The following is a 27,465-nucleotide window of genomic DNA, read 5'->3' as shown; positions in this document are numbered from 1 at the left end:
TCCGCCGCTTTTGAGGCTGTGCTAAAATATTAGTTCAAGACACCCGTTCGGTCGGGCAGCCTTTTAATCTTTCCTCGACATCGCCATCACCATCTTTTTTTTCTTCAGCATCCATCCTTACCACAGTATCTGAATCCATGCAAAACACCGTCGATTGCCTCATTGGACTTTTGCCAAGTCGCAACTACATCAACCGGTTGATCATGAGACGACACCTGATGAGAAGGTGAACCGCAGAGACCTACTGGCATACAACAATCATCTCCGACCGCTCTTCTGTCTTTCTGAACAACCCTTTGAGAATGGCACACGTTTCTCGTCAACCACCATAAGGAGCTTCAAGATTCTCTCGCCAGATTGCTTCATCGAACTTACACCACTAGTGTGCCATCTCGAAAGAGAATGGTCCCCCAACAACACCTCGCCCATCCAACCTACCTTCGGATCTAATCTACCAATTCTCAATCTTCCAACATGCCCGAGAAAGAGACGAACAAGCCCATCCGGGCTCACGACGCATCCGCTCCCCTCTCCCCTCTGAGTGCTCGCCAAGCTGGATCCAGCCCGCGCCCTCGCGATAGAAGCGCCGACCACGCCTCCACCCGCGAGGACATTCTCGACGCCTTCCTCGGCTCGCCGTCGATGCAACCCCTAAGCCGCCGTCCGACCTTTGACTCAACTCGGCGCACGGTCTCGCCACCGAACTCGGTCAAGGCGTTCGCCGCAGCACGTCGCCGCGGCCAGGAGCACCGGCCGGACAGCGATAGCGAGGACGAAGACGGCTACGAAGGTGCCCCAGACAAGCCTCTTGGCAGTAGCCGGAGCTGTCACAGCCGCTCACACAACACATGTGGCCACCGCAACTCGTTGGGCTTGGCAACGACGGAGGTTGATGGCACGCACTCGCGGGACCAGGTGCACCCCAAGGATAGGTTGGACATCGACTTCGACTACCTCGAGACGCTGGCCCATGCGGAGGATGGAGACCGGCCTGACAGCACGGATTTTGCGAACCTGCCTGACAGCGCGATGCCGCATAGCTCACCCATGTTCACTGCGGACGGCGATTTCATCGATGTCGTTACTGAACGGGTCTCCATCTCTCAGGAGAAGGCAGATGCTGTGAGCAATGTCCACGTCCGTGTCAGCGAGCAGCACCCGGAGCAGAGCCGATTCAACTTCTTCTCGTCTGCCTTGGAGTCCACCATCCACGCTGCGCAGTTTGGGGACCTCGTTCTGCCTGGTGAAAATATCCGGACCTTGTTCGACTTTCCAGATGAGGAGCCGGATGGAGTATGGTGGCTCAACATGAACAACCCAACTGGCTCCGAGGCATGGACCATCTGCAAGGCTTTTGGTATCCACCCTCTCACCATTGAGGACATCATCCACCAGGAAAGTCGGGAGAAGATTGAGTTGTTTCCGTCGTACTATTTCGCTTGCTTCAGGTCTTTTGCGACCGTGGACGAGCCTGATGGTCATGGAGTTGACTATCACCCGTTCAACGTCTACGTGGTTGTGTTCCGAGAGGGGATCATCAGCTTCAGCTTTACGCCAAACTCACATGCCTCCCGGGTCCGATTCCGCATTTCGCAGTTGAAAGAACAGGTGTCGCTGAGCAGCGACTGGATCTGCTACGCATTGATGTAAGGACCACCCTAGAAACAGTGTATACCCCTGCCTTGGCCATGACTAACTCTGTTCCAGTGATGACATCGTCGACTCATTCGGCCCAGGCATCAACCAAATCGAGCACGAGGCAGACGCAATTGAAGACCAAGTCTTCATCACGCGCCCCGAAGACAACCAGGTGTTCCTGCGCCGCATCGGGTTGACTAGGAAGAACGTCATGAGTCTGATGCGTCTGCTCGGCGGCAAAGCAGATGTTCTGCGCGCATTCACCAAGCGATGCACTGAAGACTACGACGTCACCCCACGCATGGACATCGCCTTATACCTCAGCGACATCCAAGACCATGCGGTAACGATGATGAACAGTCTCGTGCACTTCGATACCATGCTCTCGCGGTCACACAGCAACTACCTCGCCCAGCTCTCCATCGATAACATCGATATGGGCAACAGGACCAACGACTTCTTGAGCCGTGTCACTGTGATTGCAACCATCATCGTTCCGCTGAACGTGGTATGCGGTCTGTTTGGTATGAACGTCAAGGTCCCTTGGGGTGGAGATGAGAATTTGAACGCGTTCTTCGGCATCATGAGTGGTATAATCTTGTTTGCTGCTATTTCCCTCATGGTTGCGCGACGAATGGGATACTTCTGAATCTTGACATTGATTAGTATGAAAATAATAGAGGAAAATATCATAATCAGATCGAGTCGCAGAAACGACGTTCTCATTTCCATGTCTGCCCAAGCCGACCATTTCTTGAAAGCCATCCTCCGAATGACGTGTGAGTGCCTGACAAGGTCTTGCATGGATGACGGGGTTTCTGCCGGGCATGCTGCCGAGACGTTCCCCACTTCATCTCCCGAGATGCGGCCCGCCCTCTGCTCGTCTCTCGGGACAAGGAAGTTGACGGCGGCGGAAACCAACCACAAGCGACACATAATGATTGGCTTGAAACCGATGCTGTCTTTTGATACTATCCAAATAATGTGAGATATCAACTTCCAAGTTCAGGTAGGATCACCTCCAGCTGTGGCCGGACAACAAAGACCTTGATGGCTGCCCTCTTTCATATCGTTCGGTTCACCCAGGGAGACTCACCTTCCGCAAGCGAACGGAATGGCAGCAGGAGGCGCCTACCCAATATCTTGTGCTGTACCGAAGTTGGGGGCAGGGAACTTCCTGTTCTGGCAAGGTAGATTGCCAAGACATGCGATTTCCCTCTTGGCTCTCTCTTGGCGGCGGGTGAAGTCGCATCAAACTCCTCGGGCATGCCCCAGCTGGAATATCACCTACCGCTTTAGCCTTTCACTTCCGCAGTCTGACGAGGGAATTTCTTCTCGGTGCTCTAGCTTGTGACGGAAAAACGTAGAGGAAGACGCAGCATTCAGTCACTCGTTCTCATGCTTATAAAATGGGGTCTTCTCAACGGCAAGATCCTTCGGCAAGGCTTTCCTCACTCTTAGTGCCAAGCCCCAAAGTCGCGACGTTTTGCCAAACTTGATCTTGGCTCCCGGAGCCATTTTCAGTATATCGTCGACGTCCTCCACATCCTACCTCACCATGAAGGCTTCCATCCTATCGGCGGCTGGGTTCTTCACCCTGGCCTTAGCCACTGTGGTGCCCAGGTCAACCAAGGTTGACTACAACGGCTTCAAGGGCCTTCGCATCACTCTTCCTGAGGACGCAGAGGGTGTTGCTGATCAGATCAGCGAGCTGGGGGCTGCCATTCTCAACCCCGGATCCAAGGAGAAGCTTGACGTGGTGGCGTCTCCTGAGAATGTCGATGCCATCTCCCAGCTTGCAGTGAACACGACAGTTCTCGTCGAGGACATCGGTGCCGCGTTCGCTGAGGAGGAGACTGCTACAGTCTATGCTGGTATGTTCGCGATCTGCACGGAGATCTGAATGATAAAGTCGTACAACTTTGCGTCTTGTGACTAACCTCAATCTTCCTACAGTTCCTAGCGAGACGTGGTTCACCGCGTACCACAGCTATGCCGACCACCTCCAGTTCCTGAGAGACCTTCAAGGAGGCTTCCCTAGCCAGTCTGAGATTGTCACTGTTGGAACTTCAGTCCAGGGTCGTGCTCTGACGGGTATCCACATCTGGGGCAGCGGAGGCAAGGGTTCTAAACCAGCCGTCATCTTCCACGGCACAGTCCACGCTCGGGAGTGGATCAGCACCATGGTAAAAGCGCATTCTTCAGCACTCATTTGTATCAGTCTAATTCGACAGTAGACCACCGAGTATATGGCTTTCCAACTCCTGACCAAGTACTCCACCGACTCTGCGGTCAAGGCTCTGGTCGACAAGTTTGACTTGTAAGTGCGAACGTCTTGGTTGTTTCTCAGTGCATGATTCGTGCAAAGACACCAGCTGACATAGAATTCAAGCTATATCACTCCGGTCGTCAACCCCGATGGTTTTGTCTACACCCAGAGCACCGACCGTCTGTGGCGTAAGAACCGTCAGACCCAGTCCGGCAGCAGCTGTGTTGGCCGTGACCCTAACCGCAACTGGCCCTACAAGTGGGAACTCACTGGCGGCGCATCTACCAATCCCTGCTCCGAGACCTACAAGGGCGCTGCCGCCGCGGACACACCCGAGATTAGGGGCCTAAAGGCTCAAGTCGATTCGCTGAGCGCCAGCAGGGGCATTCAATTCTACATCGACTTCCACTCCTACGGACAGTACATTCTTTGGCGTAAGGCTCATGACCTTCTTCAATCGGACTATCGCACTGACATGATCCATCGCAGCATACGGTTATGACTGCAGCTACGTCGCCCCAGATGATGCTGCTCTGCAAGCCATGGCGCAGATTGGTGCCACTAGCATTCGGGGAGTCTCCGGCACTTCTTACACGATTGGAAACGCCTGCCGTGCTCTTTACGCGACTACGGGCGACAGTACCGACTACATCCATGGTGTTGGCAAGTCGAAGTACACATATACCCTGGAGCTGCGGGATAGGGGAACTTACGGATTTTCTCTCCCTGCCAGTCAGATTCAGGCTACTGTTCGCGAGACCTGGGCTGGTGTTCTTGCTATGCTGAGGGCTGCTTGAGGACAATCAAGCAAGGACTCTACGAGACTTTGCGTCAGTAACTCTTAATTAGTTGAATAATTAACGTTGCATCGAACTCGGCCCAATTGCGCCTGCGAATGATTGCTCTCGAAAGTCATTTTGTCATCGTCACTACGGATTAATGTGAGGTCTTGCGCAAGGAGCACTAGTCATGCTCATCATGAGCCATCCTTTCAGCAACAAGCAATACAAGCTTTGCGTCCCGCCCGACACATGAGAATCCGACTCATTGCTTGACGGGAAATCAATCGCTGTTTTGGGTCATTCAATGCAATGAAGAGCGGAGACTCGAGTCATAAGATTGTTATGCTTTCCATTATTGATTAAACAGGAAAGATCACGGCGGCAATCCTCATATCGAGCCTTGGTCCACTACTGACGTGCCGGCCAACGCACATGTCCTTGGAATCTACTCGATCGCATAACAACGCCCAACAATTAGCGCGTATAGGGCTTTTCATGCAGAAGTCAAGCCTGGCAAACCCCAGATTTTAAGCTTCTCAGTCCCGGCCCTTCCCTATTTGGCCCCGGCCCGACGGGATAGATCCACATCGGGCCCATCCGCCCGGACCCATCTCCACACACCCCGAAAGTCTCAGCCCCACGGCCCGCGCCGGAGTCGGGACACCTGTCATTGATATACGACGGCTCAGAGCTGTAGGCGCTGCTGCTTTGATGGGATCATCTCTGAACAACGCACGGAGCAGAAGCCCGGACCGTTCTTGACTCAGTCATCTTCACGAAAGTTGCATCGCTGATCAAACGCTCGCCAAAATGTGCGGTATCTCGGCCTGTCTCACCCTCAGACCAGGGCAGCACTTCCACACCGAAGCCCTGAACGGATATGCCAGCGGCACCAATGGTGCGGCAGAAGCGCAGGCCAACGGAAAAGTCAAGGCGACTCGGGATCTCAGGGAGCAGCTGAGCAAGAGCCTCGAGGCGATCTCTCACCGAGGACCAGATGCGCAAGGGGTCTGGGTCAGTCAGGATGGGTTCATCGGTCAGTACAGAGATGTGAATGTTTGACAACCTGTCATGATGGCTGACATGTGTCAGGACTGGGTCATTGCCGACTGGCCATCAATGACTTGACGCCCGACGGCAACCAGCCTATCCACAGCGACGACGAAACAATCCATGCCATCGTCAATGGGGAGATCTACGATCACGATCGTATCCGAGAGGAGTGCAAACAGCGGGGCTACAGGTTTAGAGGCCATAGCGATAGTGAAGTGATCCTGGCACTGTACAAGGCCTACGGGGCCCCGCAGTTTCTGGAGCACCTACGCGGCGAGTTCGCCTTTGTGCTGTACGATGAGGCAGCTGGCAAGGTTATCTTGGGCCGTGACAGGTTCGGTATCAAGCCTCTGTTATGGACTATTGTCCGCCAGGAAGACGGTACAGACAAGTTGATCGTTGCACCTGAGGCAAAGGCATTCCTGCCCTTGGGCTGGAAACCTCAATGGGATGTAGGTGCCATTGTCGATGGCGGATGGATGCAAGATGGCCGGTCATTATTCAAAGGTGTGAAGAAGGTGCCGCCAGGACACTGGATGGAGATCTCGAAAGACGGCGTGATGCAAATTCATCAGTACTGGGATGCCGACTACAAAGACAAGGTAATTTCAATCGGTGACAGCTTGAGCGACTCCTGCTAATATGTCGACAGACCGAAGGCGAGACAAGAAGTGTGGATGAGATGGTCCTCGGGCTTCGTGAGAGGCTTACTGAGGCTATCCGTCTCAGACTTCGCGCTGACGTGCCGATTGGTATCTACCTCTCGGGCGGTATCGATTCATCCCTTGTAGCAGGTATCGTCACTCACCTTGTAAGAGACGAAGGTATCAAGATTGGCAACAAGGATGCGACCAGTCGGATTAGTTGCTTCACAATTCAGTTTCCTAAAGAGTCAGGCTTTGACGAATCCGGTATGTTCCTAGGCCACCTTGAAACCCATGCATCACTGACTCAAATTGCCTTAGATATTGCAGAGAGAACGGCACAACATCTTGGAGTCCAGATACGGAAGACGCAAGTCAACGAGAGCATATTGGCGGAAAACTTTGCCGACTGCGCATATCATTGCGAACATCACCACTTTGATCTGAACTGCGTTGGAAAGTTCACTCTATCGTCGCTTCCAAACGAGAGTGGTGTCAAAGTGGTTCTGACTGGTGAAGGTGCTGATGAGCACTTCGCCGGATACGCTTTTTTCCCGCCGGATTATCTGCGCGAGCCAGACTTGTCGATGCCAAGCTCACCTCTGGTGATCGACTCGGAGCTCCGTCAGAATATGCAAAGGTCCACTAAGCGGGACATCAAGATGCTCATCCCCCGCGCCGGAGCCTTCGAGCACGGTTGGGAGTCTACACCTGCGATGAAGAAGGTCAACGACACACTTTTACCCCCGTGTATCCTCGCATGGCACCCTAGCATCGACATCTTCTCTCCTTGGGTGAGACAGAACAGCAGATGGACAGACCTTGACTGTAAAGACGTCATCGTCAAATCTTTCAAGCCAGCTATCCACGAAAAGATGCAAAAGAAATGGCACCCTCTCCATACGGCGCAATACATCTATAGCAAGGGGCCCCTGCCGAACGTCCTCCTCAGCTGCCTCGGTGACTTGACAGAAATGTCCCACAGCGTCGAGGCCCGCACACCGTTCCTCGACCACAAGCTGACAGAGTACATCAATAACTTGCCGCCGAGTCTGAAGATGGCGTACACGCCTGACAAGATCCCACCTGAGCGCCACCAAGGGCCGTGGTGGGAGGGCATCGGCGTCGCGTCGCAGGCTCTCACTGAGAAGTGGATCCTGAGAGAAGCGGCCAAGCCCTTCATCCTGAAGGAGCTCTACGAGAGGCAGAAGCACCCGTTCACTGCACCGATTGTGTGGCCCAAGGGCGGGCCGTTGCACCAAATGTTAGAGAAGACACTTACGCAAGACAAGGTGGAAAATCTGGGGTTCGTAGATTACGAGCAGGTCAAGGACGCTTTAGATAGAGGTTTTGGTGAGAAGGCCGATGTAAAGGCGTTCAGAATATTGCTCTTTGTGGCTGCTTGGGTCACTATGAGCGAGCGCTTCGGGATTCCGAAGGCGGTGGCTGGGGATTGGTCTTGATTGAGTACCTAGTAGACAGCTTAATTGACTTATTATCCCACTTAGTTGACATCGTAAGGTTACTGCTTTCATGTTCGAGTCGCCCAATGCTCTCGAGGTAGCCTTCCAGTTTGGACGGCAGTGCCTTCAAATGTAGATTACAAACTTGGGTGCATAGAATTGCCTCGGTCTCAATCCCATGTTTAGCACTCCAGCGAATTCAAATCGATTTCTTCCTTGCGTCTCCGAATCAGGAACTTGACGTTGGGGTCCGGCAATAACGCCATGCCAAAGGGCACAGGCGTCGGATTTCTCGTCTCATCCGCCAGCTTCCAGTCGTATTTGAGCAACAGATGGGCCACGGCAATTTTGAGTTCATTCGCAGCGAAGAACCTGCCTGGGCAGGCATGCTGGCCATATCCAAACGCGGTATGCTTTGGGCTGGCGCTCACGAGATGGGCATGCTTCTCTTCATCGGTGTTGCGCATGCGCAGAAAGCGGTATCCGTCATATTGTTCCGGGTTATCATACCACTCGTCGTCCCACATGTGTGTGTTATTGATGATCACGCGCTGTCCCTTGCGGATGACGAAACCGCTGGAGAGCTCAATATTCTCAGTGGCCAAACGACGCCATGTGCCTGCCAATCAGAAGTCAGCAGCAGTTCTGCAGGGCAAGCTCGATGAGCTTTCGTGAGACAAGCTTACAGAGTAATGCGGGCTTCAGCCTCTGCGACTCCTTCAGTACGCTGTCCATAAGCTTCAAGTTGTTAAGCGCCGACTTCTTCAGACCCTCCGTTCCTAGCACGCGCACGAGTTCCTCGCGTAGAGGTTCGAAAAGGTCTGGATGCTGAGCCAAATCCACCATTGTCTGCTGGAGCAGGTCACTTGTCGTGTGTATTGCGACGAGCGACAGGGTAATCTGCTGGGTGGCTGGGTCGTAGTTGTCCTTGAAGATTTGACTGAACCATTCAATCGCATCGTCGAAAGTCGCACTTGTATCCCCAGACGCGATTGCCTGTGCCTTCTTGGCGTTTCGTCTCTCAATATGAGGCTTCAGCACCTGACGTGCGTTGGACAACAGCCGGCGGACTTGCCAGCACGATGGAAGAAACCAGTGTATCAGCGGGCGACACCATCTCGGATACTGTCCAAGCTGATACCCAACGCCAAACGCAGTGACGGTGTAGTTAGCACAGGCTCTCAACCACTCTTCATCGCGACAGAGCTCTTCACCCATAAAGACTCTGGTGGATAGACGGGAAACAATTTTGATGATCTCGTCTCGAGGTACGAAACCATGCCAATCTAGTTATTATGATTAGAAATGTCTTGAGATGTGTAAAATGATTGGATTGTGCATTACTCGTTGAGTCAGTCATGACCTGGCGCAAAACAATCGTGGCTTCGTTGGAAATAGGCTCGGTGAACTTTGCTGTGAAGCCATATCAGCACAAGGGCACCGACACGCTACGAAGTCTATATACTAACTGAGAGCCTTGGTAAGATACATTGTCACCATTTGTGGGTGACCCTCCTTGGCCAGGAATGGATCAAAGCCAGGAATGTAGCCGTGGCCATCCTACGCACATTAGCCAGATAGAACATAGCATCGAAAATACTTACGTCATTGGATGGGGTTATGAAGTCTAAGCGCGAATCATTTCGAAGCTCATGGAAATAGTCTGCAGGAAGCACTACAAGATTGCCCCATTCAGAAAAGATCCTATACGGGTTCTTCCCAAAAGTCTCTTTGGCCTGAAGCATGAGTCTTTTTCCATTGTGGACGAAATCGTTCATACGACGCCGGTTGGTAACTTCAAGTGGCTTGCGAGGGTTGACTTCTGGGAGACTCTGGTCATAGCCGGCGACTGTGTAGAAAACTAACAAGAGGAGAAATCCGGTAACGATATAGTGAATAGGTTTCTCGGTGGGCGTAGACGCAATAAACACATCTGGGACCAGGTTCGAGAAATGATTAGCTGACATCTTTCCAATTTTGTGAGTTGTTGTCGTGAGTGTACTTTCCTCCAAAAGTCGTCGGGACGTTCTATTTTATATATCTACTTAAGCTCAAAGAAAAGGTTTTCCCACATACCCCGACTTCAACATCGAAAGGCTAAATATCACAGGCGAAAGTTTCCAAGTCTGATCAACTTCAGTGATGAATGATGCGGATTGAGTTCATGCAGAACGAATCTTCAAGTCCGATGCTTTACGAAATTTCCCTCGGTTGAAGTCCGCGCAACTGTTCCGGCACTGCACATTATTCCTTCCATGTCGTAGCAAGACGGATACCGTCAACTCCCCGAAGTGCCGTCGTTACCACTCATAATTCGGAGACTTTTACGTCGATCGTGGGGTCATTCGGTCGGGAGTTATGCCGGCTACGCACGGTGTTTCTTTTCCAAGAGGACGGTAGTTGTGGAGCGAGGCTTTGAGTTTCGGCGACCAATACCAACTACGCCAGCTGAACCCCATTCTTGCCGGGAGCCCGGCCGAAATTTCCTTTCTCGGTGCCGTTGTGATATGCCAGCTCCGCTCCGCATGCTCCATGTTAGCACCCGCTCCGCGATTCCTCCGCTGTGATCGCAGGCATACGTCGAGCGGATTTTGGAGATGTTCAGATATTGTAGAGCCATGGCTGGTCGAAGAATTATTCCCGCACGAGACTGTTGTCTTTAAATTGGCTCCTGTCAGTTCTTATTCTCAGTTTTTGTTAGCCAAAATTGCCATCAAACTTTCAATCTTTAGTCCAAATCCCTGAAGCCTCAGCAACGCCAACATGACTTCGGCTCCCAGCTCTCAAGAACCTTGGTCACTCGTTGGCAAGACCGCCATCGTCACCGGAGCATCTCGTGGCATCGGAAAGGCTATCGCCTTTCACTTAGCCCGTAAGGGTCTTTCCAAGTTGGCTATTACCTTTGCAAGCAACTCTCAAGCTGCACAGGACACTCTGGACGAGTGCCGCAAGCTCGGAGTCGAAGCCGCCGTCGCCATCCAAGCAGACGCTCTTGACCCTTCGTTTGGAACAACGGTCGTCTCTCAGACTCTCGAGCACCTTTCCACCGAGTCGGTCGATATTCTTGTCAACAACGCCGTCCTTGGCGACCCCTCCAAAGTGCAGCCAGTCAGCAACACAACACTGCCGGTCTTTCTTGAAGTGATGCAGGCGAATGTCTTCGCCCCTATCTCTTTGACCATCGCTGTCCTGCCGCATTTGCCACCTTACGGGGGCCGAGTTGTTACCATATCGAGTGTGCTGGCTTATCAGGCCAACTTGGATCCCACCATGACTTACGGAGCCAGCAAAGCTGCCCTTCAGAGCTACACGCGCTCGCTCGCTGAGCAATTCGGCAAGGCCACCAAGGCTACCTTCAACAGTGTCATTGTTGGTCTGACGGCGACTGATACGATCAAAAACAGTCAGGATCTGCTTCCTGCAGGGTATATGGAAGGGCAAATTCGAGACACAACGGCGGCCGACCGCATTGGGGTCCCGGATGATATTGCTTATGTCGTGGGGTTCCTTGCTAGCGAGGAGGCCCGTTGGGTAAATGGTGCTGCTATCAGTGCGAATGGAGGAAATCGACTAGTCATGTCTGCTCTCGGATAATGTTGAGGAAGTTTCGAGCCCACTCAGTAGGGGTTTTCACAGTAGGGGAACTGCTCTCGGATAATATTTGTGCTCACCTTAGTACTTCCAGATGAGTAATAGAAACAGGAGATCATCGCAGCAAAAAGTTCCCGCCTTCTCACAGCATGCAGCCTTAAGATGGATTCAATTGATTGGCAAAGTGCAATATGCGCGAAATCGTTTTAGCAATTCCCAACAAGCAGAAAAACCATTTGTCCTGCGTTTGGGATGTAAACCTCAAGGCGAGGGGAGCTAGACATACTGACTTCTATCAACTACATCTGCCAGTGCTATGCTATGAGTTGCGTCTTGTCTATCTCTAGGCGTCGTTTCGGACATCCGTACTATGCCTACAACATCTAAAACAAACGTATCAGAACAGGAATATTCTCTAGCCTTTTGGGGCCTGGGATGCATGGTGAAAGGGTCTTCTTCTCAGTACTGCGCCATCAATGTGTTTCAATGTATGATGATAGTAATTTGTCATATTAGCCTTGTGCAAGTTGATTAAGGTTCCATAACTTAATTGCCGAAGAGCTGGTAGGTCATACAGTTGACCCATCTACTTTACAGTAAGCCCAACGGTCATATTCAATCCCTTCGTCAAATTTCATCTTCGTGGCTCCAGTCTCGTGATTTGATGATGGTAGTCTGTCAAGTAGGCTTTTGATTCTTGCTCCTTTTCTTGTTGCTGTTGTTATGGTTTTCCTTCTTCCAATTTGCTCCGCTAGTATGCATCCGCTCAAACTAGAAAATCCCGCGGCCTCCGGCCAGGAGCGCGGCACCAGAAAATCACCTTCCATAAACAGCACGATTTTGTTCACCAAGCCTTCAGACAGTTCCACTATAAATGCCCCAGAAGATCGCCCTCTTATCGTAGGTTATCATCAACGATGGTTCCAGTGAGAAATGCCCGCCAGATCCCTGCCCCGTGCTTACTGTTTCCGTTTTTGGCGAAACGCAATTCGCACCCGCGGAATGCGTCGCGACGCTGGCTTTACAGATGCCTCAATCCACCAAACATAAGATGCTGAACTTCGGCGTGCAACGCTGTAGGTGGTATCGCCAAGACAGAATGAACTCGTTACAGCAACCACCGGTTCATTTTCTTCTTGTAATCTCCACCTCCTGTGTTGTAAGCGCCACTTCCATAAGGTAAGCTTCGTATTCCAGCAAACCTGCAGCTGAAAGGAACGAGTCTGCCTAAGTAGGCATTGGGTGCACAGAATGCCTCTTTTGGTAGTACTCCTGAGCTCTGCATCTTGTTGATGCCTTGTGATGAAAATCGAAATGTGGTTAAATATCGACCTTTCCTTCCACTCGCACAAATGTCTCGCAGTGACTATCCTCTCACGGGCGTCAGAGAACCCACCGCGCTCTCTTATCAACATGAAGTTTCTCTTTACTGTTATTTTACCTCTTCTCCCGGGGCTCTTAGCCTAGGATCCGGGCCTGCCAGCGCCTAATCCGAGTATATCGTACTGGCAACTCCCTCCTCTCGACGGTATTGCCAACCACCAGTCTCAGGATCTCCCCACGGAAGCCGACGTCGTGATCATCGGATCTGGCATGTCGGGCACCAGCATCGCTTGGCACCTTCTCAAAGATAACGCCACCAATCCACTCCGAATCGCCATGATCGAGGCTCGTCAAGCTTGTTCAGGTGCCACAGGAAGGAATGGTGGTCACATCAGGCCGTCATCTTACTCTGAGTACGCCGGTGCTAAGCAGTCCGTATCTCAGGCTGAAGCGGCCAAAATAACGAGACTTCGGTCTGCTCACGTTGATGCTTTGATATCGGCTGCCAACTCTCTGCCTGAAGAGGGACGTCAAGCGGCTGAAGCTCGTGTAGTGGACAGTATTGATGCCTTCTTTGACGAAAAGGAATGGAAAACCGCCATTGAGCAGTTACAGGTGTTGAAGAGAGAGGTTCCTGATGTTGGTAACGAGTGGACCGCTTTCGAGAAAGAAGAGGCTCGTAATGTAAGTCCACCTAGTAGTAGAGGATTTCCATTCTACCGAGAAAAGGTGCTGACGACAACAGATCTCTCTGCTCTCAGAAACTGTGGGAATTCTGACCGGAACACCGAAGGTTGCCGGTGCTATTTGGCCGTACCGCTTCATCACGCATGCACTGAAATCTCTATTGAACGACTACCCCGGCTTTTCTCTGGACACGAACACTGCTGCGGTGGGTGTTTCTTCCTACGTCGGTTCGTCAAACTTCAACTATGAGGTTACGACGAATCGTGGGAAAATCCTAGCTAAGAACGTTGTCTATGCGACCAATGCGTGGACTCCCCACTTCGTCCCGGGATTGCAAGGACTTATTCGAAGAGGTCGCCTGCACATGAGTGCCCAGCTCGGTGGAAGCGGCCTTCCTAAGGCTGGAAGCTGGCCATCATACACTGGAAACGGCAGCCTCCCTGGTGGTCGCGCATGGTCGCTGTTCCGCAACGGCTTGGACTACATCGTTCAGATGCCCCGTAATGGGGAGCTGATGTTCGGGGGCGGTATCGAGGGCGACGAGCCTGGCACTACCTTTCCCAGCGACAGCGGCCCTCCAAGTCACACGGCTGTCTCGTACCTGAATGGTGCTCTGCCGAACTACTTTGGATATGATACGTGGGGTTCTGAACGAACGGGTTTACCCGAAACTTCCGATGCCAACGTCTGGCGAGGTCGAACGAAGCGTGTGTGGGTTGGGATTGAGGGAAGTTCGTCCGATTCGCGCCCGTTTGTAGGACGCTTACCAGAGACTGCGACCAAGAGGCCCGCCAAGAATGCCACTTCTGGAGGAGAATGGGTGTCGGCGGCTTTTGATGGAGAGGGAATGTGCTTCGCCTGGCTTTGCGGGCGTGCCCTCAGTGAGATGATCAAGGCTGGTAGCTCCGGCCTGAACTCGACTGCAGGCCTTCCGGACTGGTTTCCTCAGTCATTCCTTGTGACCGGAGACCGCCTTTCACTGCGGAACATCACCCGTCGCGATGAGAAGGCTTGGACGTACCCTCGCATGGCAAACGCTTTTCGTTGTCATTAGAAGCGGATTACAGCGGCAGTGAGTAGTAACAGAGGCGAACGGCTTCTTATGGCTGCTCCTGGACAGTTCTTGTTCTATAAATCGCGAATAGCAAATATGTCGCCACCTTATTGAAGTTTACAAAGGGACTTTCGTCGGTGCTTGAGTTAACCTGTCTCTAATCGTTTCGCGCCCAAGAGAAAATGCCGCGATACATGTAATAACGTTAAGCTGGATTTCGATGATTACCGGAAGAGCAAACGTGAATATTGCTTCGATGAACCCTCATTCCATGGAAAACGAAAATTGAATTGTTGGTTTCCAAATTTCGACGGAGCCCTCAACGATGACCGATGCAGTCTTCGTACTGTGAACAAATCCTCAGTCAAAGGTATTGAAACGATAATGTCCCAGTCGAAGGATGGCGTTCCTGCTAGGGCCTGATAGTATGTCGGTATCCGCACTACAAGCAGGTTGATTGGTGGTCTTCATGCTTCCCGAATTTCGCCTAGTTGACCACTTGCTTCGTAATCTCAATGGTGAATACCAAATAAACCTACGCAACGTCGCAAGATTTTCTTGCAGCATTAGAACTCAAGGCAGCATATGTCAGCGCCTTGATATGAAGGATGCTCAGTACACGGTTCCTGACAGGAGACAAGGGGTCGCAGTTCCTGATAAATGGTAGCGCAGCCAGCGATGCGCCTGGAAGATCTCCCTCAAGACAACAAGGCCCATCACTAACAAATGTGACAGACTTGCGCTCGTAATTGCTGACAGGCGCTAGACTAAAAAGCCTCGCCGCAGCACATTAAACTTGCAGTCCTATGCGACCACGATGGCGGTGTTTGCCAAGGCAGACCGATCCGCGTAGATCGAGGATGCGGGAAGTCCGGCACGTGGCACCCGGACTGGTCAAGAGACGGGTGACGACCAAGTCAGGGTCTGACGTCGCCTGAAATGGTTTCAATCCCTGCGCCGCCGACCTCATTTTCGCACCAAGTGCGGAGTCCAGCGGCTGCCAATAAGCGGTTGCTGTCTCATCCATTCAGTGACTTCGTTTGTCTGCTTGTGGCTTAGTGCCCAGTGGCGTTCTGTGCCTCCCAATTATTTGCCAAAGTGGGAATAGCCTCCATCTGTCTCTCACAGCGTCACTGGTGCCCAAACCTGCTATATAGTTCTTGCCAAGCGACCTCCAAATTCATATCTATCTGGTTATAGTCACTTCAACAAGATCATCACCACTTCAAAATCGTTCAACGCTAGACGATAAACGCGCTCAATTTATTCCTGGGAAACGTCAAACAGCTTATTCCATCAAAGTACGGCAGTTGAGGAGTGTTATCCACATCATCTTTGTATCTTCTCAATCATGAGCTCAGTGTCGTCTGGAAACTCCGACTACGGCGACGCGCCTCCTGGTTATAAGGAGTCGCTCGCCTCGGGAAGCTTCGTATCACCCAGCGACAGTGGTATTATCAGCCAACTTGACATCCAGGCCATTGGCTACGACACGAACCAGGCCCTCACGGGCAATGTGCTGGAAAATATCTCCGTCTACCGTGTTGGCTCTGGCGAGCTAGAGTACACATCCATCCGGCTCAAGAAGAACTCAAACTCCTGCGCGCTCGTCCGCGGGTCCGACTCTAGCCAGACACCTCTGATATCAACGATTTACCGTTGGGGTCCGGGTCGGCGTCCCAGAATGAGAATCCTGTCCCCGGGAGCTGCTGCCACCGTGGAAGAGGCAATTGAATCGGACCATCTCGTGTGCGAGGTGGTCGAGGTTAAAAGTCGCAACATGATGTCGCGCACGCAGGAACTGAAGACTTCGTTTGGCACGTTCGAGTGGCGCTATGGTGGGCGCGACGAGCGCAAAGAAGCCTCTGAGGCATCCTCACTTCTAGTCTTGGAACGGACCGACGACGCCGCCCCGGCGTTGGCCAGCAATGGCAAGGTGGGCAAGCACGGCGTCCCGATTGCTCAGCTTGTGCGCAACGCGGATCTCCGCACTCCCGGAACCAGTCGCTGGATGGGCGGCAATGGCGGCCGCTTGATCATGAACCTTGGGATGTGGACGGATGATAAGAAAACCACCATCAAGGACGCCGAGGCCTTCATCGTCGCCAGCTGCATTCTCATGCTGAAGCGCGAGGCCGATCGATTCAAGGACAACACTATTGCTGCTGTGGTTTGAGACAGGCAAGCCAACAACATGATGGTGAGTCAAATACGATTTGGAGACATGATGACTACGGGACAGCCTGGAGGAGGTTTCAATGAGAAGCGCCGAGATCGGTTGCTTATGATATCGACCACGGATGGATGTAAGAACCAGACGAGGAGGAAATTGACAATGCGCTTTAAGCTGGGCCAGTTTTTACACTCAAGACAAATCAACGAGCGAAATCTACATTTATGTGAGAAAACATGCACGAAAACTGATCACGGAGGCCAACTCTAAAGTTCAACATGTGAGATTGGGGGCTATGACTTTAGAACCCGCACTGCAAACTTACTAAACTTGGGTTTTAACATTCAGATACGCTCCTATCCGCGACTGGCTCAAAATTTGCAAAGTCGAGAAAAGAGCCGCGGCCTAGTTCGCCGATAACTGTACCGAGACGCGGGGAATAGCTGTCCCAATTGGGAAGCGGGTAGCTCCAACCGACAAGATCGTCGATGGAATACCCGAATGAATGAGTAGAGATTTTGCCGCCAGGCACGCCATTTGACATCGCCAATGCGTATTAAATGATAGGAGGACGCAGGTTGAATTCCTGGTAGCTGATCATGCTCTCTGCATCTGAATTTCCCCAATTGTGTAGAGCTATTCCTCTTCCTCACCAACGGCATCGACATCTTTACGGTGTTGAGGATGCGGCTTCGTGCGCTACTTTTCCTGGCGTTGGTCGCCGTCGTCTCTGCGCTGTCTATTGAGCCGGAGTCGCTCCGTACAGAAGGCGCGAAAACGCCGCTCGGCATCCATGCGACCAACCCGCTCTTGTCTTGGCGACTCCAATCTGACCGTCGCGGCGATAATCAGACGTCCTACCAACTTCAGGCTGCCTCGAGCTCCGATGGTTTCGATGCGCCCGACTTGTGGGATACTGGAAAACTGAGCGATAGGCAAGCTTTTGCGTCTTGGAACGGAAGCACTCTCAGTTCCCGGGACCAAGTATACTGGCGTGTTCGAGCCTGGGACGCGGATGATGTTGCGTCATCATGGAGTGAGCCTTCCACCTTCGAGCTTGGGTTACTGGAAGAGAGCGACTGGACTGCGCAGTGGATCGAGAACAATGAGTTTGCCACGGGTGTTAACTCCCTGCCCCTCTTTGCCAGCGAGTTCAAGGTCAATTGCACCGTCGCCAAAGCACGCCTCTACATAACCGGACTAGGCGTATTCTACGCCGAGCTCAACGGCAAGTCAGTGTCCGACGAAGTCCTCGGCCCGGGATATTCTACCATCAACCGTACCGTGTTGTACCGCGCCTACGATGTCACCGACCTTCTCACTGAGGGCGACAACGTGATTGGTGTTTCTATTGGCAAAGGCATATATAACTCAGACAAGCCCCTGCTTAACCGCTAGTAAGTGCAGCTCGATTCAGCCTCCCCTCATCCAAAAAAGGACTCTCGATAACCGATTGGCTTCAGCCGAAAGTTCACGACGTCGACCAAGCCGCCCATCCTCAAATCTCAGCTCGAATACACGTGCGATGGTGTCAGCAACTCTGCGGTTTCTGATGGTACGTGGATCACTACAACCAACGGCCCGCTTCTCGAAGCTGCATGGTATGGTGGAGAGGAATACGATGCCAGGAAAAGCATCCCCAACTGGTCAAGCTCTCAGGGAGACCGTTCAGATTGGAAACCTGCCAATATTTCAACCGGTCCGATAGGGGGTGCTGGGAAGCTGCACAGCTCCACCGCGCCGCAGCTCAAGGTCACTGAGACGATCACAGCGAAGTCGATAACACAGGTCAGCACTGATCCGTTTCATCTAATGCGAGGTGATATTTGACTAACCTTTAATGCTCTTGAAGAGATCATGTGGCTATCTCTTTGACTTTGGCGTCAACTTTGCAGGCTGGTATCAATTCACCATGAACGGAACGGACAAGGTGGGCACTCGAATCGTCTTCTGGCCCGCAGAAAGGCTTGTCGGCGGGAATCCTTCACAGACGAATACCGGAAGCCCGGTGTTCGACGGTTATACGCTAGCAGGCAATGAATCTGAGACTTACGGCGTTCGTTACCGTTATCATGGGTTACGGCATGTTTGTGTGAGTTTGTCCCTGTTCGTTTGATTTGTCAACAGGAGAAACACTCTACGTGAATTACATCTAACTCCTAGCTGCCAGGTAAACACAACTTGGGTACCGCAACTCACCGATATGGTCGGCTATGTTATTCGGGCAACTAACGATGAAGTTGGCATTGTTCAAACAAGCAACTCGTTCCTGAACAAGCTTTACGAGATTACGGATCGCTCGATGAAGGTATGTTCGAGGACGTCTCCTTTCTCGCTGTACCATGCGCTAACGAGACCACTAGAGCAACATGTATAGCGTGCTGACGGATTGCCCTCACCGAGAGAAGCTTGGCTGGTTGGAACAAGACCATTTGCTTTTCGACTTACTGGCCCGGCGCTTCGACCTCCAGGCCTACGGCTACAACCTGATGCATACTATAGCTGATGCGCAAGCTCAGTACGGCGCCAACTCGGCAGGGTTGATCCCAACCACTGCACCTGAGTACGATGTGTTTCCCGATAAGTTTCGCGACGACCCGAACTGGGGCTCAGCCATCATGAGGGTTGCGATGCACTTATATCGATACTATGGCGATACGAGGGTTCTGAGTGAGAATTACGACATCATGGTTGCGTATATGGACTACCTCGGCCGCCGAGCGACCGACTCGGTAATTGAAGGTGTTGGACTGAGTGACTGGGGCGCCGGCGATGGAAAAACTCCCACCGTGCCTATCGGGTTGACCAATACTTTTGGCTATCATCAGGCTGCGACGGCTATGAAGCAGATTGCCCTCTGGCTGAGCAACTCTGAGGAGGCTCAGGAGTGGGAGGAATTGGCAAACAGTATCGGTGAAGCTTTCCACAACAAATGGTTCATCGATGACACCACCGGCACCACCTCACAAGCGTACTATTCTGGAAATATCCAGGCGTCGAACGCTCTTGCGCTCGACTTGGGCGTTGTCCCGGAAGAATACCAGGACTTGGTGTTTGAGTCGCTTTTGACATTGATCGAGAACACTACCTTCTATCCCACCGTCGGGGAGATCGCGCTTCCTAGCCTCCTTCGCGTACTCGAAGGCCGAGGTCGGAGCGACGTTATCTTCAAGATGCTCACCGCTCCAGGCCTTAGCAGTTCAGGTCTCGCCAGTTACTCCTATTCAATCGAGCTAGGAGCCACGAGTCTCTGGGAATTTCTGTAAGAACTGATAGTGCCAATGTGTTTCTTTCCTGTCAAGCTAACCTTGCCTATCAGGAATGGCGGCCGTGGCTCGTCGTATAATCATTTCATGATGGGGGCTCCGAGCATATGGATTCAGCGACTCAGCGGGCTGGGTACTGCGGCCGACGCCGTTCGATGGAATCTGATCAACTACGAACCCATAATGGAAGCCAACCTGACCTCGGCTTCTTCTAGTTACCTAACGCCCACTGGACAAGCTGGCGCCGCCTGGGAGCTTAGCAACAATGTCTTGACTTATGACATTGTAGTTCCCGTAGGATCCGTTGGTGTTGTGTCACTGAACGCTACCCAAGTGCAAGAAGGAGGCCAGGATGTAAGCGTTGAGCAGGAAGGCGTCTTGGCGGTGGAGTTTGACCAGGTTGCTAAGGCCAATTGGAAGATCCGCGTGGGATCCGGGTCTTACCAGTTTTCTTCTGTTTTGTTATAGCACCTCGAGTCTTATATTCACATAACGGAACTTGAAATGAAGTATTCTTTTTCATGGTAGCCTTGGGAATAATGTTTTCATGAGACTTAGATGTCGCATTCCTTCAGCAGGCCACATCTATGGCACCACTATTGAAGGATTGACTTCAAGGAATCTTAATACACTACGCATACGTGTGCATTTCGCTACTGCTAGTGTTGGCTCATCGGAATCCATAAGACAGAATCCGCAATTATTAAAGCAGTCTTCACATATGTGAAGGTTACCGTCGTTGCAGTCCAAACACTGATTGCAGCTATAGCCCCATGCAATGCTTGATGTGCAGATATCGCATTCCAGGCCCAATGGCCTATCAAGGCTGGCGAGGCTGGCGATGTCCCTGGAAAACAGCTGAATGTCTGTGTCTTCGCACAATGTGTCTTGTGATGGCAAGGTTCCTCCTGCCTTTGCGATCTCTAGCAGGAGCGACGTTCCAGCAAGCCTTCTCTTTCTGGCCCAAGATAGAGGTGTTCGGCCAAAGCAATCCCGAGAGTCAATGTCGATATTGTATTTGGATAAAAGAGTCCTCACAACCGCAATGTGCCCTCCTCTGGTCGCAACGGATAGAGGTGTTGAGCCGTAGTGGTCCTTCAGGTCTACCACCGACGGATCCCGCTCAGCCAACGTTAGGAATATTTCCATATGTCCCTTTTGAGCAGCGAAAAATAATGGCGTCCGGCCCATGTAATCCTCTGAAGATGGTCTCACATTGGCGTCGGCAAGCAGTAGCTGTAGAACGGAGTTATGGCCGCCTTCAGCAGCGTATGACAGGGCTGTTCGACCGAAGCGACGATTGCTGTAGTCCAGGCCAACGCTGTACTCGCTGTGTAAGAGTGACACTATCCTAACATGCCCACCCGCCGAGGCGGCCTGCATGGAACCGCCATAAAACCCATTTTCGCAGCTGGCATCTGCTCCGTATTCAAGGAGCATCTGGACAGTCTCTTGGCGGCCTTTGAATGATGCCGCCTGGAGAGCATTGCCAAATTTGCCACCTAGAGTATTGACATCTGCGTTGTTTTGAAGAAGCATCTGGACAATCATTGTATGGCCACCAAGTGAAGCGGCATAGAGTGCATTGTTCTCTATACCCCCCTGGGCATGAATGTCTGCATTTCGTTCCAGGAGCACTTGAACAGTGGCCTCGTGACCCTCGCTTGAGGCGGCTTCGAGAGCAGTTTCGTACGCGCCACCCCGGGCGTTAACATCTGCTCCGTTTTGGATCAGCAGATGGATGATGTTCAGATACCCGCAATACGCAGCTGCCTGAAGTGCGTATCCAAAGAAGCCGGCTGAGGCGTTAACGTCTGCACCATTATGCAGGAGTATCTGGACAACCCACCGGTGCCCGGAAAATGAAGCCACCTGGAGGGCATTGCCAAAGTAACCTCCTGTGGCATCAATATCTGCAGTACTTCTTAGGAGCACTTCAACAGTCTCCCCATGACCAAGACGAGAAGCATCGTAAGGAGCCTCTTGTATAGCAACAGAGAGCTGTTCATCTTTCTCATCAACTACGCCCGGAGTGTCGAATATCGCAGCCATAATTCCGTGGCTGCACTTTGAATTACGGACTGCAGCTTGGAAGGTCTCGCTGGTGATCCGAGTGTCTCCTCTACAATTCCCGAGAAGTAACTCTACAACCTTGTCGCCACATTCCTCGTTGCCAGCCGCAAGCCAAACAATCTCATTTGTGACGGGGACGTCGTCTCTGTACATCTCAAGGATACTTTCCACAACTCTGCTCCCGCAAAGTCGGTTTTGAACGGCAACGCTCATGATCTCTTCGGTAATGCGAATGCTGTCCCCGCAACAATAGAGAATCATCTCTATGACTTTGTCGGCAGAATAGACATTCTCAACTGCGAGCAAGAGAGTATGTTCAGTAATTGGAATGCTTTTACCACGTGCTGCGAAAAGCACAGCCATCACCCTTTGGCCTTCTCGGTTCTGTACCGCCGCTTCAACAACACTTTCTGTAATTCGAATGCTGTCCCCACGCCAACGTAGTAACAATCCCATAACCTGATCACCAGAATACGTGTTCGAAGCTGCGGCTTGAAGAGTTTTGGTGGTGATGAAAATGTTCTCTCCGCACCGATCGATGAGTAATGAAATGAGACGCACGCCGTAGGAGCCGTTGCCGGCCGCTGCACTGACGATTTTCTCCGTAATACAAACGTCTTCTCTCCGCTGATCAAGGAGGAACTGAAGCAATCCGCCATGTTGTGTTGTTATCCCGTTGAATTGCTCAGCTGCTTGTATGAGAAGCTTTTCAGTAACCTTGATCTTATACTCTTCTCGCCTTCCGATGATGGCCATTATCGTGTGGGCGAAAGGACAAGAATCTATGATCTCGTCCGTGATGTCAATGTTATCTCCACATCTATCAAGGATCAGTTCCATCATTCCGTATTGGCTTTGAGCCGCCATCATGACAAGTTCCTCGGTGATCTGAATTTCGTGTGGACGCTCGTTGAGCAGGAGGTCCATTATCCATTCGCCGCGGTATTCATTTTCAAATACTGCCTCCAGAATGTCTTCGGTGATATGTACCTCGTCCCAATACTCGTCTAAAAGCAACGCAACCACATCCTCTGCAAAGCACTCATTTTCCACGGCAGCTTTGACGATCGTGTTGTTGATCTGGATGAGACCGCCATGTAGGTCAATGAATCTGCGCACAGTAGTTTTGTCGAACTTATTTACGATAGTCTCCATGAACCTAGCCGGGTTCTGTAACTTGGTCCCGAGTCTGTCGAATAATAACATTATTATGTCCTTGTCGCCTCGCTTTTCTATGACGGCGTGAAAGAAAGCCTCTGTGTTTTGAATCTCGTCTCCGAACTCATCCAGAAGCCGTTCCACGAGGTCTCTATCGCAGGATGTGCTTGAGGCAATTGTAGTTATGAAATGTTCAGTGATGTGAATTTGGCCATTTCGCATGTCCATGAGTAGTATCAATGCCGAGCTGGAGAATCTGCCGCCGTCTTTAACTGCATTTAGGATCATATCTGTGGAAAAGTCGATCTCATCTCCTCGCTCATCTAGTAGCAGTTTTACTATACCGGCGCTATTCCGAAAAGCAGCCATGGCGATGTCCGGAGTGATGCGTATTTGACTTTTATAGCGGTTGAAGAGTAACGAGGTGATTTCCACAGCCTTACCAGGATTCTGGACTGCAGCTCTGACAATGTCATCAGTGATGATTATTTCGTAGCCTCGTGTCTCGAGAAGGTGTAGCAGGATCTTGTCTCCACATCCTAGGTTTGAGACTGCAACTTTGGTGACTTCTGGTGTAATTCGAATCTCTGCATCAAACCTCTTGAGAAGGAACGACATCATAGGTATCCCGTTCGCTTCACTTCCAGCCACCACTTCAACATGCTTCGTGGTCAGATTGAAGGGGATCCTGGCTTCAAAGTGCCACTGAAGGATTTGTATACTGCCGTAACGGATTACAAGTTCCTCATGTGTGACGCCATCTAAGTTCTTGGGATGAGCTTCGGCCAGCTCTTGCCAACGTTCTGGGCTGAGAACTCCCGACAAGTCAAACATACAAATAACCAGCATGACAGATGGTGCGTAGGACAAGGCGTCTTTGAATTTATGCCTCGTTGTCCAACTCATCTCTGTGGTGTAGTCCTTGTGTGAAACCCGATCATGCCAGCGAGAGAATGATGAGTATCGGTCTTTCTCCCCGACAAAGAAGTTCGCCAAGATTAAGGACAGGCGCGATTGCCTTTCACCATGACCCGCCTGCTTTGCATGGTCTGCCCAAAAATATATCGAGTATTCCAAAAGTGGTGTCAGAGGCATAAGTATGGGAGGGATGTCGGTAAGCTTGAGGATGCATTGCTCAGCCGCAAGTGCGTGTGTAGTCGTCATTCGGTATGCAGGTTCACCCTCAAGGAACTCTCTGACGGATAAGTGAGAGAAGCGAGAGGCGTCCAAAGTCTCGTCAAATAGGACCATATTGTTGCACAATTCCAGAAGTTGCTCTCTTGAAAGGGTGGGGTTGGATGCGTCTTTCGCTCCTGACACCATTGCGAGAAAGACGTCCGATGCGAATTGCTGTTGCGCGCAAAGCAGCCATCTGAAAGCGTTCCCGGCCATTTCTCTGTCTGCAAGGGAATCTCTGGTTTCAATTATTCCCAGGATCTCTCGATAAAGCCCCTCCAACGTTCGCGGCATCTTGGCAAGCCTCTCTTCAATGGCAGCATCAGTGGCCTGGTGACAAAGCTCTTGAATGTGTAGGCTGGCCCAACGGAACCTACAATTGTAAGTCTAATACACAAATACTTCGTTAGAAGTCACAACCTACATTCCATGTGCATTCGAAATAAGCTCGAAAATGATCTTATCGCGGAGTTCCTCCTTTCTCGAGCTTCCTCGCAGCAGAGACCCTTTGCTGACAAGACGACTAGTCTCCAATCGGACAAATAATTCGATATCTTCCGAGTTGCGCTCTGACGAGAGATAGAGGTTCTCATATTTGTCCAGCTTGTAGACGATGTCTCTATCGTCTCGACTGGAGACGAAGACCTTCATTATAGTCGATGCTTCAAGAAGAGACACGAGAAAGTCCAAAAGGTCTTGTCGAGTGTCTCTGTTGGACTCGTCTATTGCGTCGATGATCATTATGATTGTCTGACCGCGGTAGCTATCAAGAAGCTTGTGGATGAGCCTTTCGCTTTCGCCTAGTGTGAGAGCTTGGGAAGCGAAAGCGTTGTCTTCGAACTTTCTGTACGCCTCCACTGCGGCATCCAGAATATCCGCACCGGGCTGGGGCATGGCAAGTTGTCTTGCAATGCTAGCTACAATGCTAGTGGGATTGGAACGGCCGGGCTCGGCCGGGTTTCTGGAGCAGTAGAAATATACCGTCGCTGCTGGGGAAGATTGCATAGCATCTTCAACAACAATTAACCTGTGTTTCCACCGTGAGATGAGGACATCTGTCATGTATTGGTGTTCAACCTACGTCAATTTGCTCTTGCCAGAGCCTGGAATGCCGTGCAGCCACAAGATCGACGATGTCTTATTGTTCTTCCATGACTGAAAGACTTCGTCCTCGAGAAGCCACTTTCCTGTTCCCTCTAAAACCTCACTCTTGTTCAGTGTGTGATGCTGTTCGTATGGTTCTTTCGAGATCCAAGTCAAAATTTCGTTGATACGCTGGGTTGTAACTGAATCTTATTAGCCTAACCTAAAATCTGTGCCATGAATTATTTACATACACTCAATCTTAGAGTTCCCCGGCGAATCAGTTTGGATGTACAACTCGAGAAGGGCCTTCATTGAGGAGGCCGCTGCAGCAGCCGCGAACGTCTGCCATTTCTTGTTCTTGTGGCTGTCGGCATAGTCGCAAACCCCCTTGATAACGATGCATGGCACCTCATCCCAAGCTCCGGCGGCCTCCATCTCGAAGGCAATGAGGTCGTACCTCTGAGCGATTTCGTCGCGATGCGCGCCCGACCTCATCACGGCATTCCCCGATCCGACGCTACCAATAAGTATGTGCGGCTCCTGGGCCGCTGCAGTATTGCCCTCGCGCTCTAGTCTCTTTTTGATTTCGAGACTCTCCCTGAGCACGAGGTGAGTTTTGTCGCATTCAAGTTCGATGCACGATGCATCCGGGGCTGTGTCGCAGATCCATGTATCATCGCAGCCACAGTCGGCATCGTCTCGGTGTCTATGCTCATAGGTTGGACTGAAGAGTCCGTCTTGAGCTGCTCCAGGGTATGGGTACCGAGTCCGCTTCCGTCCAGCCTGGGCGGCGGTCTGCTGAATACCAGTAAGGATCTCAGCTGTACGTCGCTCAAGGCGCTCAAAAGTCCGTTCCGTTTCGAGTGAGGCCAGAAGCGAGCGAATATCCTTGTTGGGTCGGCCGAGGCTATCGCTGAGGGTATCTTTAGTCGTAAAACGGTGAGGATTCTGCCGGCCAAAATCATATTGAACCACCGTCTTGCTCATAATGACGTCTCCGAGTAGAACCTCCTTCTCGGTCCCTGGGCTGGGCACTCCGCCGCATATGCCCACCAGGAGGGCTAGCTTGAGCTCAGTGTAGCTGGAACGAAAGCTCGCCATAGCAGATGCCGAGCTTACCGTCCCCATGCCGGGAAGCAGAGCCATAACAACGTTGTATTTGCCGATCCGGCCAGTAGTGTATCTGTTGGGATCCCCGCGAGCTCTTCCGAACTTGTCGCCATCCTCGTCGAAGAATTCGTCAAAGGCTAGAGTGGCAGCATTGTACTCAAGTGGTAACGCGCACAGCACAGCAATTCGAAAATCTTCGCGACGTCGAGGTCGCTGATCGGTAGTCATCGTGAGGACGACCAGGCTGCTGGTAACGTAGCCCGCTCATGTGCAGATTTCAGAATAATCTCACAACGGTCGAAATTGAAATTCTCAAGTGTGGTGCTGGAGGAAGGTCTGATTTGGGAACACTCCCTAAGGCAACGGAGGGGAGGGGGTGGTCTCTCGATCACTTGCAAATCTGCCTCGGGAGCAGGCCGTGGTACACGTGTCTGACATCTTGCATATGGGTCGGGCGTTGGCGTTGAGTGGAGGAGAATAGGCTGCGCCCTTTACCTGCAGGTATTCCCACTAGTTCATTGGCTTCAATGTGACGACTTGCTAAGGACCATGATTCTTTGAGGATCCCCGATTGGTTATTTTACCCTGTGCCAAGGCATACGTCCTGCGTCTTCCAACATGGGTTGCCTACAGCCTGCTTCTTCCTGCAGCCGGAGAGAGGGCTGGTCTTATTTCCGTTTCGCAGCCTGCTGCTCAACGGTTGCTGGGACCCACTAATTTATGGGCGAAGCCTGCCGTGATCTCCGGCCCTGCTATGTGCCTGACGGCTCGTTTTCGACTGGTGAAGAGTATCTTAGGCCAAGGTAATTGGAAGAAGCTTGATTGCTGAGCTTATTTCTCCGTTGACTGTTCGGGAGAACGGGGCTTGCCAAATCTGCGAGCGCCGATTCACTGTCCCTTGCTGAGACAACAAATGCAA

General features: G+C 51.7%; 9 protein-coding genes across 9 annotated transcripts; 7 read left to right on the top strand and 2 right to left on the bottom strand.

The window, feature by feature from the left end:
* Positions 1-474: 474 nt before the first annotated feature.
* Positions 475-2,287, top strand: CGGC5_v005676 (putative metal ion transporter; the record flags this gene model as incomplete). Its single annotated transcript, XM_032024215.1, has 2 exons — positions 475-1,646; positions 1,708-2,287. The coding sequence occupies 2 exons, from the start codon at positions 475-477 to the stop codon at positions 2,285-2,287; spliced, it is 1,752 nt and encodes a 583-aa protein (XP_031879041.1).
* A 909-nt stretch (positions 2,288-3,196) lies between these two features.
* MCPA (putative metallocarboxypeptidase A) lies at positions 3,197-4,704 on the top strand (the record flags this gene model as incomplete). Its single annotated transcript, XM_032024214.1, has 5 exons — positions 3,197-3,512; positions 3,595-3,824; positions 3,876-3,958; positions 4,031-4,341; positions 4,397-4,704. The coding sequence occupies 5 exons, from the start codon at positions 3,197-3,199 to the stop codon at positions 4,702-4,704; spliced, it is 1,248 nt and encodes a 415-aa protein (XP_031879042.1).
* Positions 4,705-5,499: 795 nt separating this feature from the next.
* On the top strand, positions 5,500-7,849 carry chyD-1 (Amidase chyE; the record flags this gene model as incomplete). Its single annotated transcript, XM_032024212.1, has 4 exons — positions 5,500-5,725; positions 5,782-6,344; positions 6,395-6,653; positions 6,708-7,849. 4 exons carry the CDS (start codon positions 5,500-5,502, stop codon positions 7,847-7,849), a joined length of 2,190 nt encoding a protein of 729 aa, XP_031879078.1.
* Positions 7,850-8,031: 182 nt separating this feature from the next.
* Positions 8,032-9,816, bottom strand: eqxH-5 (Cytochrome P450 monooxygenase eqxH; the record flags this gene model as incomplete). The annotated part of the gene is made up of 5 exons (XM_032024211.1): positions 8,032-8,468; positions 8,536-9,135; positions 9,194-9,262; positions 9,319-9,409; positions 9,454-9,816. 5 exons carry the CDS (start codon positions 9,814-9,816, stop codon positions 8,032-8,034), a joined length of 1,560 nt encoding a protein of 519 aa, XP_031879077.1.
* A 796-nt stretch (positions 9,817-10,612) lies between these two features.
* asqE-3 (Short chain dehydrogenase asqE) lies at positions 10,613-11,443 on the top strand (the record flags this gene model as incomplete). The annotated part of the gene is made up of 1 exon (XM_032024210.1): positions 10,613-11,443. The coding sequence occupies one exon, from the start codon at positions 10,613-10,615 to the stop codon at positions 11,441-11,443; it is 831 nt and encodes a 276-aa protein (XP_031879076.1).
* Positions 11,444-13,099: 1,656 nt separating this feature from the next.
* CGGC5_v005671 (uncharacterized protein) lies at positions 13,100-14,504 on the top strand (the record flags this gene model as incomplete). Its single annotated transcript, XM_032024209.1, has 2 exons — positions 13,100-13,447; positions 13,509-14,504. The coding sequence occupies 2 exons, from the start codon at positions 13,100-13,102 to the stop codon at positions 14,502-14,504; spliced, it is 1,344 nt and encodes a 447-aa protein (XP_031879061.1).
* Positions 14,505-15,855: 1,351 nt separating this feature from the next.
* CGGC5_v005670 (uncharacterized protein) lies at positions 15,856-16,680 on the top strand (the record flags this gene model as incomplete). The annotated part of the gene is made up of 1 exon (XM_032024208.1): positions 15,856-16,680. The coding sequence occupies one exon, from the start codon at positions 15,856-15,858 to the stop codon at positions 16,678-16,680; it is 825 nt and encodes a 274-aa protein (XP_031879060.1).
* Positions 16,681-17,361: 681 nt separating this feature from the next.
* Positions 17,362-20,411, top strand: CGGC5_v005669 (uncharacterized protein; the record flags this gene model as incomplete). Its single annotated transcript, XM_032024207.1, has 6 exons — positions 17,362-18,074; positions 18,141-18,465; positions 18,530-18,769; positions 18,848-18,985; positions 19,041-19,939; positions 19,997-20,411. 6 exons carry the CDS (start codon positions 17,362-17,364, stop codon positions 20,409-20,411), a joined length of 2,730 nt encoding a protein of 909 aa, XP_031879059.1.
* Positions 20,412-20,763: 352 nt separating this feature from the next.
* Kidins220 (Kinase D-interacting substrate of 220 kDa) lies at positions 20,764-26,774 on the bottom strand (the record flags this gene model as incomplete). The annotated part of the gene is made up of 5 exons (XM_066151496.1): positions 20,764-20,901; positions 20,982-24,723; positions 24,775-25,377; positions 25,432-25,636; positions 25,688-26,774. 5 exons carry the CDS (start codon positions 26,772-26,774, stop codon positions 20,764-20,766), a joined length of 5,775 nt encoding a protein of 1,924 aa, XP_066009133.1.
* Between the last annotated feature and the right edge of the window lie 691 nt (positions 26,775-27,465).

The sequence above is a fragment of the Colletotrichum fructicola genome (assembly GCF_000319635.2).
Source record: "Colletotrichum fructicola Nara gc5 chromosome Unknown KSG_Nara_v1_contig03, whole genome shotgun sequence".
NCBI lineage: Eukaryota > Fungi > Ascomycota > Sordariomycetes > Glomerellales > Glomerellaceae > Colletotrichum > Colletotrichum fructicola.
This window is presented reverse-complemented; position numbering and strand designations above follow the sequence as displayed.